The sequence below is a fragment of the Clinocottus analis genome, unplaced genomic scaffold, assembly GCF_023055335.1.
Source record: "Clinocottus analis isolate CAN_PGR_092001 unplaced genomic scaffold, fCliAna1.0.p SCAF_7, whole genome shotgun sequence".
NCBI lineage: Eukaryota > Metazoa > Chordata > Actinopteri > Perciformes > Cottidae > Clinocottus > Clinocottus analis.
In genome coordinates, this window is record NW_027176229.1 from 2,022,501 (window position 1) to 2,032,500 (window position 10,000).

General features: G+C 44.6%; 1 protein-coding gene across 6 annotated transcripts in view; it reads right to left on the reverse strand.

Moving 5' to 3' along the window:
* The window catches only part of wdfy3 (WD repeat and FYVE domain containing 3), a 123,865-nt gene that overhangs the window by 346 nt on the left and 113,519 nt on the right, over positions 1-10,000 (reverse strand). For 5 of the 6 annotated variants that reach the window (XM_068604549.1, XM_068604550.1, XM_068604548.1 and 2 more), the window contains 17 exons: positions 9,835-9,954; positions 9,630-9,747; positions 9,361-9,467; positions 8,882-9,035; positions 8,692-8,783; positions 8,394-8,606; positions 7,674-7,815; positions 7,369-7,523; positions 6,329-6,487; positions 6,066-6,245; positions 5,792-5,974; positions 5,310-5,400; positions 5,029-5,172; positions 4,323-4,619; positions 4,065-4,176; positions 3,723-3,920; positions 1-2,390 (listed from right to left, as the gene is read on the reverse strand). The exon at positions 1-2,390 is cut by the window's left edge and continues 346 nt beyond it. In XM_068604549.1, the coding sequence (XP_068460650.1) occupies positions 2,270-2,390; positions 3,723-3,920; positions 4,065-4,176; positions 4,323-4,619; positions 5,029-5,172; positions 5,310-5,400; positions 5,792-5,974; positions 6,066-6,245; positions 6,329-6,487; positions 7,369-7,523; positions 7,674-7,815; positions 8,394-8,606; positions 8,692-8,783; positions 8,882-9,035; positions 9,361-9,467; positions 9,630-9,747; positions 9,835-9,954 (2,586 nt within the window). In that variant the 3' untranslated portion in view covers positions 1-2,269. The remainder of the gene's footprint in view (positions 2,391-3,722; positions 3,921-4,064; positions 4,177-4,322; positions 4,620-5,028; positions 5,173-5,309; positions 5,401-5,791; positions 5,975-6,065; positions 6,246-6,328; positions 6,488-7,368; positions 7,524-7,673; positions 7,816-8,393; positions 8,607-8,691; positions 8,784-8,881; positions 9,036-9,360; positions 9,468-9,629; positions 9,748-9,834; positions 9,955-10,000) is intronic. The other variant, XR_011080188.1, reaches the window with a different exon arrangement.

Below are 10,000 nucleotides of genomic sequence, written 5' to 3' on the forward strand. Positions count from 1 at the left end.
CCAGAGTCGGGGACACAATCTCCAACTTACAACTCAGACAATGCCTCCCAAACAAAAACAAATAAAAAATAATGCTGAGAACATGTACAATGCACTGACACAGAAAGTCAGCTTTGTTAATAGACATGCAACAAGTAACAAAACTTGCTGAAATTGTAATAATAAATGATTAAAAAAATCTAAAACCAGTTATAATTGCATAAATACTTTGTACAGTTAATTTATCCGCTGTGAAATTGATCTTTCTGTTAAAAATGACAAACGTAAAACTGCATTCAGTAAAATCTTGCGATTCCTCTCCACTTTTTCTCTCTTTTTGTACACGTGAAGGTGCAAAGGAACTCTTGATTGACAGAAGCCAACTCGGCCTTTTCAGCTTGATGGCATGATTGCACGCTAGATTACAGGAGATGAACGCAGAATGATATAAGGGCAATGACAAGAGTGCATATTATTATCATTTTAACATCACGGGATCTGTGGGTGTTAAAGTGTTTTCTATTCTTTTGTGCAGACGAGTGGGAGACTAAAATAAACCAGTTCTCTTGGGGGAAAGAAAGAAAGCAGAAGGGAAAAAAGAAAACGCGGACAGATTTTTACATTAAAAACTCTCTCATTGACTAACTATTGAACCCAGCAGCAGCAGCAGCGGACAACAGAGAAACGTGTGAAACCCTCTCTGATATTAACAAAACAACATGGCGGTACAAAACCCCAAAAAGAAAACGTCTCGCCATCGGAAATAATGTGAGAGGCGCTGATCGCACGGAGAGATGTTAAATATATAAGTGAGAAACGATGAACATTAACAAATGTAGAAATAAAATCTGATTTTTGTCACAAATTAAACTTCATACATGTAGCGACAGGTAATTTTCATCTCCACGTATTTAACATTTCCAAAAAACACGCCAAGACATTTAGAAAAAGCTACGACGTTTCCCTGTTTGAGGAGAGTTTCATAATTTCATTAAGCGTGAATGAATTTTATTTACATATTCCCCCGTGTCTCATAATAATTTCTGCCCAGACTCCTTTAAAATGCCGCTCCTGTAGTTCCACATCTTCTAGGAAAGGACTGAGCTGTCCTGAAATAAAGTCAGCTGGTCAGAGAGCGAAGCTTCTGCAGAAAACCAACAAGGACACAAATACAAACAGAAAAAAAACACAAAGAGTCTCTTTTTAGAGTGCATTGACGCTGGAAAACAAATGTGCAGCAACTTTAAGCAACTAATCTGCATTCTTTTTCACAGATGAACCCTGTGATGTTTTTTTCTCTCTCTAAACAAAACAAGTACATCTTGAAATGAACAGAGTGATATGGTTTAAAATACAGTTAGAATACAATCTAGAATGATAACATGTCAGTAGCAGCAGCGACGACGACAAAAAAAAGAATCTCCAAAATAGAAAGAAATATAAAGGACAGAATCAATGTTATTTAAAGGACGTAATGATAATCAATACAATAAAACATTTTGGCAAAAAAACAAACAGTCTGATCATATAAATCTCCCCCTTGATGGCTTGACACTGTGGGAAACACTCGCAAAATAAACTTTGTAAATAACAGCAAAAAAAAAAAGATAACAAAAAATAAATCATTTTTGCATAACTAGAACCACGAGTAACGTCAACTCACGGACATTAATTATTGACATTCATATCCATTCCTCCGGACCCCACACCCACCCATACCCACACAATTTAGTTTTTGTTTTTAAAGCCAGGAGTGGTTAGTCACATCGCATCACAGGCAAGTTTATTCTCTCCTTACCTTATTTTTTTTTGTTCTGCGTTTGTTCCTTGTGAAATTAAAAAGGCCATGGGAAGTATTTACAATATTAACAAGTTTGTTATGTCTGGTGGAGAAAGTGGGAAGGAATTCCTGTTCATGATCTTAAAGCAAAATGGCGGGTGGTTGATTGAAGCGTGCCACATCGATGGTGTTCTCGCTTGTTTTCCTTCCTCCTCTTCCTTCCTCCCCTTTCTCTGGGTGAGTGCAGGTGGTAAAAGTGGTGATTTTTTTAAATTTTTATAATTATTTTTTTTCTTCCCATTCCCTCTCAACATTTCCTTGTTTCTTCTCTCCCACCTCTTTTGCTGAGACGGTCTGTTAGTGTGTTACAGTTCATGTGTTTAATGGACATACGAGGGGATAAAGTGGGAGTGGTTTGGGGAAATGTGGGAGGTCTTGAGTGAACAAGGAAATGCTCCTCAGGTCGACGTCCTCAGCAGAAGGTGCCAGTTTTTCGGCAGGAGGTGCAGCTCAGTTCCTACAGCCGTCCTCGGCGCTGCGCTCGTGCTGCAGGTTGTAGTAACAGTTCTGACAAACTCGCACCGGCGACGAGATCTTCAGCCTTTTGATCTCTGACTGGAAGCGACTGCACCTGAAAGACGAGGTGGGATTCCTTTTTTTTTTTAAACAGTCAGCAGAAAATTCAGGTGGTCGCAGCTACTGAACGTGATGAGGAAAAATAAAAAAGATCCTGAAAGTCATTTTAAAGAGAAACTTTTAGAAAATAATAAGGGACTTTCTTAACATAATGACTTAATACTTTTAAAATATGAATAGTTTCTTAAAATCCATATACTACCTAAATATAATTAGTACTTATTAGGGCTGGGCAGATTAACGCATTAACTCAATGTTAATCTGCCAATCCTTTAACGGCGGTAACGAGAGAGAGAGAGAGAGAGAGAGAGAGAGAGAGAGAGAGAGAGAGAGAGAGAGAGGTGAACATAGCAGTCAGGCTTCGTAGGTCCTGTCGTTAGATGTGATGTGTATTATATCAGCTAGATCCTCGTCCTCCACAACGCTAACAGGCTACAAGCAGTAGCACTCATTTAGCTTTGGCTGCAATACGTTTGTTCTTCATTGTGGTGTTCATGTGTTTCTGTCCGAAATCATCCATTATTGTCTGGCTATGATGAGGGGGCGCAGAGTTAGTATTAGCTGTGTGCTTGGCCATCGAGTGGTATTTCAGACTGGATAGCTACGATGATAGCTCAGTTCACAATGACAAACTGCTCATACCACTTCGGTCTTGTCAAGGGAACCACGTCTTATCATTCATTTTGTCATATCACCATTCATTCATTTCAAACCTTAACGTTAGCCTAGCTTCGAAGCGCAAACAGCGTGCCTATTGTTTTGCTTCCGGATGAGCTACATTCGGTGTTGGAAAATGAAAATGTGTTAACACCGTTAATAAAATTGATGGCGTTAAAATTGGTTTGCGTTAACGCCGTCAATAACGCGCGTGCCGTTAATGACAGTACTAATAATAATACATTGATTTAGTATCTCAAAGAAATCTCAAAATAATGAACACTCCCTTAAAATAATGAGATTTTCACCAAACAAAATGACTTGTTTTTAGAAACTTTAAAAAAGTATAAAACATAAACTTTCATCAGATACTTCTTTCCCAAGCCAGTTTGTCTTCTCATACACAACCATCAATGTGAGCAGAACTCAGAGTATGAAGTTGCAATATCATTATGGACTAAGCCACACTCACACCATAGAAATAAAACAATCTGTCTTAAATTGCTTATTTTGTCTGATGACATGAATCTATTCTGGAAGAAGAAAAGTCAGCTGACGGTTATTTAATGCTGAACATACTATAACACATGATGTTCTCTATGACCTGGGGCTGCACATCTTATCCTCAGGGAATAAAAGTTACAGTAAAGTTAGTCAGAAGGTAACTCACTTTTGGCAGAAGAGCTGCCCGCAGTTCCTGCAATGGTGGCGCCGCTCAGTGAGGGAGAAGCGCACCGTGCAGCCGGAGCAGCTGTCGCCCACCTCGTCCTTCACCCAGTGGTCGGCCGCTGAGCGGCCCGGCTGGTCGCTTACTGACCAGCTGAAGACGCGGCCGCGACCGTCGCCCACCAGGATCTTACTGTGGTCCCTGAGGAGAAAAACAACAACAAACAAAACTTAAAGGGGACGCCATTTCCCGAGGTGTTTGTGGTCCGTATATTTAACGGCGCGTGTAGAAGAAGCTCTCTGGAACCGATCGAACAAATCTACCACAATGCGACAGCTCTCTTACTTGGAGATGGCGAGTGACGTGATCTCAGCCGGCTGAGCGTTGTCCTTGCGATCAAACGCCGTGTGCATGGTGAGTTTGCTCCGGAAGACCAGCTGGCGCTCCCATCTGTAGCCTGTGAACACACGTAAAACGAACGGGACGGGACATCCTGGGATCAGCTTTTACTTTTAGACGGTAACTGAGGGGGGAGAACCCTCGTCTAGTGGCTTTAGAGCGAAAAACTAAACAACACACAACGACAAATCAGGGGATACCCACCAGTCCTGAGCTGGTTGTAGGTCTGAGCGTCCATGGTGGAGGGCTGTGGCACTGAGCCCTGGCCTGGCTGAGCTGGGTGGGGATGGGGGTGTGGGTGAGAGTAAGGGTGGGGGTGCGGGTGAGAGTGAGGGTGGTGGTGCGGGTGAGAGTGAGGGTGGGGGACCTTAGTTTGGCCCTCGGAATAGTTGACGAACACGAAGCCTTCCTTCTCGTCGATGCTGAGGGTGTCCGACCAGCGGCGCGAGTCGTCGGAGTTGCTATCCATTGACCATGACACTCCGGCTCGAGCTGCGGGACCTGGACGGGATTTTAAAAAGCAGGAAGGAGAACGTTAGCCAGGGAAGAGCTTCATGCTTTAAAAAGGGAAGTCAGTAAAAAACATACAAAATACATGACAACATTCCACCGATATCATACCGGAGACTGTTCAAGTTCTGTTCTATTTCTATGTGCAAGACGCATTAAAATTAATAGGAACTGATGCAATAATAATGTACAGCGCTTTAAAAAGCGAACTTTAAATGTCAAAAACACAAACGGTAAAAGCGACGACAATGCATCAGTGTTTTTGAGTGGTGTCTGTGTGTAGACTTCGTCAAATGACTTCCTTCAGACTACTTCTATCCCTCTGCTTCTGTTTCAGTTTATTTACTGTGAGAACTCCACGTTTGACTCAACCAGAGACTGTTGGTGACAGAAGGAGTACCTCTGGGTCCGTGGACGGCGCTGCCCGGCTGGCTGCCTCCGCCTGTAGCGGGGTTTCGCGGCACTTTGGGCTCCTGGCTCAGACTAGGCTCGTCTCCGTCCGACTCGCTGCTGTCCTCATCGCCGTTGTGGCTCTCGCCGCCCTCTGTGACGCCGACAATAACTTACTTTACATTTACTAGACCCAGTTTATTGTGTAAATACTGAAATAAATGTTTAGATAAACCCCTTAGTTCAACCACCACTTAACAACACTTAAGCCCCCCTCTACCTCCGACTCACCGATCTTCTCCTCGCAGCAGTCGGGCAAATCAGGCTCTGCCGGCTCTGGAGCAGGGGTTTCTGGGACTTGGAGGAACTCCATTCTCCAAAACTAGGAGAAATATTGAAGGACAGGTTTAATTACACATGACTTGGTTAAACTGAAGGGCACTTTCACCCCGAAGTTCATACTTTGTGTCCGCTTCTATTTTGTCTTAGCGCAGATCAAGTAAAATAAAATAAAAAAGGTGGTGAGGAGCTAAAGTTTTTTCCCTTCTCCTCCCGTTCATCTTGAATGACGTCATGAATGTCACTCTGAACTTCAGCTCCTCCATGACGGATGGAGAGTTTCTCTTCCACTTGGCAGGAACAGGGATAACAGAAGGCCAATACACACGCATCGGCATAAACATGGACCAAAGCCCTGACAAATTAAAAACCCAATGCATTTGAAGATACATATTTTTTGATGTTCTGTCAGATTTAGGACAAGGCACGGTTACCCTGACGACGCCGTCCGAGTGTCCGGTGACGATGACGTTCTGCGTGTCCCACTCGTTCATCTCCGACACGCAGCAGCACAGGATCTGCTGGCTGCGCCCCGTGAAGGTGTTGGCGCTGGCGATGGGACTGCCGTTGATGCTCCACACGTGAATGTAGGTTCCGGCACAGGACACGATGTCCCCCTGGACGGACACAGATTCACACACATAACTCCTCAGCTTGTGTTTATTGACCTGGAGGGTGAAAGTACAAGGAGGAGAAAGCGGAGCTCACCGTCAGCTCATTGATGCACAAAGCGGAGACGGGTGCCCGGTGTCCTCGGAGCTGCGTGACGAAGGAAAGCTTGTTGAGGTCCCAGATGATGCAGGTTCGATCCCGCGAGCCGCTGACAACGATGTGGTAGGCCGCTGAGGCTGTCAGACACGTTACGGCGTCCGTGTGGCCTAGTAATGCCTACGAGGACACAGCGGAGACAAAGACATGAGACCGGACTCAACTGTGTTTAACACCAGGTTGTTTGTTTGTTTGTTGTTTACCTGTTTGAGGGTGAGTGACTTGGCCCTCTCCTTAGACGTCCCTGTCTCCCACACACAGATGGCGGTGCTGGTGCCGCCGGTGATGACCAGCTTCAGGTTCGGACAGATGACACAGAGGATCTGACCCCACTCTGACAGACATTCGTACACTACCAATGCCTGGGACCAGACCGGAGGGTGTAGGTGGAGAGATGGAGATTTAGCACATTAACGGTCAACGCTTTTAATACTAGACTCTACTGCTATTCTCTATAAGGCTCCTGGAAGCCCTGAGAATATCTACAAATGGAGTGAAAGTACGGCATTAAATAAACCACAGTAAGCAATAAACGAGAGTGAATGTTAAAGGTGTAATGGAAAGCTGCAGATGTGCATATCCACATTTCTCCAGATGGCTTTGATTAATTGAAAGAAAAAATTACAGACGTAATAAACAAAAAACACATTTGTTGCAATTATATATATATATATATATATAATTATATATATATATATATATATATAGTCCTTAATGAGCGCTGGAAGCGGCTTCATGCAGACACTCGTCCTGGAGCCGGAGCTGTGCGCGACTACGGATCATAGTATGAACCCAGACACGGGGCGCTTGATGTTCCGACATTTGTGGTATTTTCACAACAAGTATAATGCAGAAATAGTTGTTAATGTCCCATGGTCGATAGCGGAAATGAAAACTGTTTTACAGGAACGTGACCTGACTATGTGATGGTAACTAGGGGTAACGGGACTCAAGCCGTGCCCCCTTTCCACCGCAACTAGTCGCGAAAAAGCAAAAAGCGAGTTAACCACATAAATTGTCAAGCGAGAAAAAATAAGCGAAAAAGCGTTGCGCTTTTGGTGTGAATTCGGCATAAGCCTGCAGACTTTTGTACGCCTTAAAACTTTCCTGCGTGTAAAAACGTGTCTCCAGTACGCAAAATCCATTGCTAAATCCATTGCAAAATCCATTGCCTCCACTAGACCCCAAGATGACGCGATTGAGATGCTGACGTCACGTGAATACGCTCTACACCAACTTTTACCTTGTCAGATTCATAGTTGGCCAGGCGGCAGCTGAGGTCAGCATAGCCCCAGGCGAAGGTCTTGCTCCAGGTGGGGGGAACCATGACTTTGTTTTGCTCCACCGCAAGGATGCCCTTGTCGGTACACATTATCTGTCCCACGGGGTCCTTCAGCTCTGCACACACAAAGAAACATGAAAGTGCCGAGTCAAAAAGGGATTCCTGCACCTTTGTGAGTCGGTGCTGCATGGTGTAATGTAAAGGTACTTAGACTGCAATGGATCTAACATGAAAGACAAAGAGAGAGTGTGTGTGTGTGTGTGAACCTTTAACTGGTGCAAGAGAAGGTCTGAGATTGTCCAGGTGATGGAAGAAGATCTTGTCGCTGTTGGAGCTCGGAGGAACGCTTGCTACATCACCGTTGGCTTTACTGCGGACCCGTTTAGGAGGGTGGGGCTTCTTAAACAGCTGAGACACACACACACACAAACACACGCATGCACGCACACATGCACACACACACACACACACACACAGTCAACTAAGAGAAGAAAAGGACTTTGACATTGACATAACCGAATGCTGAAACAGTTTGGCTGTAATACTAAGGTTAAAAAATGCATTCCCCCATTGAAATAAAGCTCCAGAATTTTAACGATTGGAGACAACCAGGCCATCATTGGTCAAAACGTCATGAAGAAGAATTTTGGCTGCAGACAGTGGATGCCTTCCGTTTGGAGAACCAGCACGAAAGCAATGAGTCACTGTGGACGTATTTTATAAACCTAAAATACGCTATATTTAGAATTTTCATATATATGTTTTGCAAGGTAAATGTGTGTTTTTGTCAAAGGGGTATTGTGGCTTTGAAAAGAGCACAGATAATGGCTTCCTCTTAGAAAGGGCTCTCTCAAGAAGAGGTAGAGTGGCCAAAATATTGTTAAGGTAGCGAACACTTAAACTGATATTTATTTTTGTAGGTGTCTAAAATGTCTGTAGTATATTTAAGATTCCAGCATTTGCGTCAGCAACAGCCAGCATCTGACCTGTTTGGGGATTTGTCCGAAATTGTTAATGAAGCCGATGGTGGCCGTCTCCTTGAGCGGGTCGTTGATGTTGTAGATATCCACCTGGCCCTCGTAGAAAAGGTGGTGGAAGACGTTGACCGCCTCCACAGCCGGCGGACCCTGCTGCTTGTACCCGAAGATCAGGTCAATCCATTCGTGGAGGTGGGCCGATACGTAGTCGCACTCCAATGCCTGCAGTGGGCGGGACCAAACTGAGGTTAATGTGTACTCACTGAAAATCAGCCAATAAAATGTCACAAGTGGGTTTATGTCCTACATCTCTGTGGACTCTGATGAACTCCCGGGGGTCGCCCTTGGCCCAAGGCGGCAGGAGGACGTCTCCCAGCTTGGTGCCGTTCTGCTTGGCACCTGGTAGAACCGACGACAGTGGGGCAGACACAACATTAATATGGAACATCGATAGAGTAATATATGTGCACTTTCACGAGCCGCTCCCTGATACTCACCCAGGTCGAAGTTGTTGGCGTTGAGAAAGAACTCTGGCAGATAGAAGAACTCGGGGATGAGCTCCTTGACGTCGGCCATATTGTGTTTAGAGGCGGAGAGCCAGGCTTCACGCACACTGTGGAACATCCGGTCAGCCAGGTCAAAATGACCTCCCTGGTATTCACAAAATGTCAAAATGTTGTTATTGTATGTTTAGAGAATGGTTAGAGTGCATGGAGAAATTAAAATCCACCCAAATACTTTTCGTCCTACTTAGAACACGTGATAGTGGCACAATCTTGTGGCCAAAAATATTATTACAAAAACAACAACAACAACAACAACAACAAAAGTTTAAAGACAATTGAAATCAGACTTAAAAAACGGATTGCCAGCATTTTATTTCTCGCCGGCCTCATTTGTAAAGTGTCTGACCAGTTAGGGGGGATGAAGATGACTTGTAGAACATTCTGGGAGGGTAGGAGAGTTCAGATCAAACCTGAAGTCTGAGGAAAATCTGCGTAAAGGGCTCCATCCGGACAAGATACGAGGCCACAATCATGGCGGATGAGTAGTGGGTGCCGTAGTGATACGCTGGGGTTTCACCTGGTGGGACAGAAAACAACTCATTCAGCCTGATGATGTCATGAGTGTGCAGTTCAGATGGTCAAATGCTTTGAGTGCGACTGGCATTAAAATAAGAACTAGCCGACCAGCTGTGTCTATTTAATTTGCTGTCACATAAATAAAAGACTCTTTAGAACTTACCGGTGGGGTCCTCCCAGTCTTTGTACCTCTTCTTGTACTGCGTCAGTCTGTCGTCGGTCTGAGCGCCCATCGGCTTGGCGAGGTTACGGAACGTCTTGGGGTTGCTCAAGTCCAGCTCCTGGTTTACGAGGTCACAAAAACAGAATTAATGTGTATTTCATTGCGGCCATCACTTTGGAACTTCATTCCCAAAACCTGCAATCACCTCCGAGTCGAAATCGGCCAGGATCCAGGGGAAGACGGGGTACTGCATCAGGTCGTTGTAGGACCGTCCAGCCAGCGTGTTCAGGTGCATCAGGTATTGGAAGTTACTGATCTCTCCTCTCTGGAAGAAAGATGGAACACACATCAGCGTCACTTTGATACTTTGA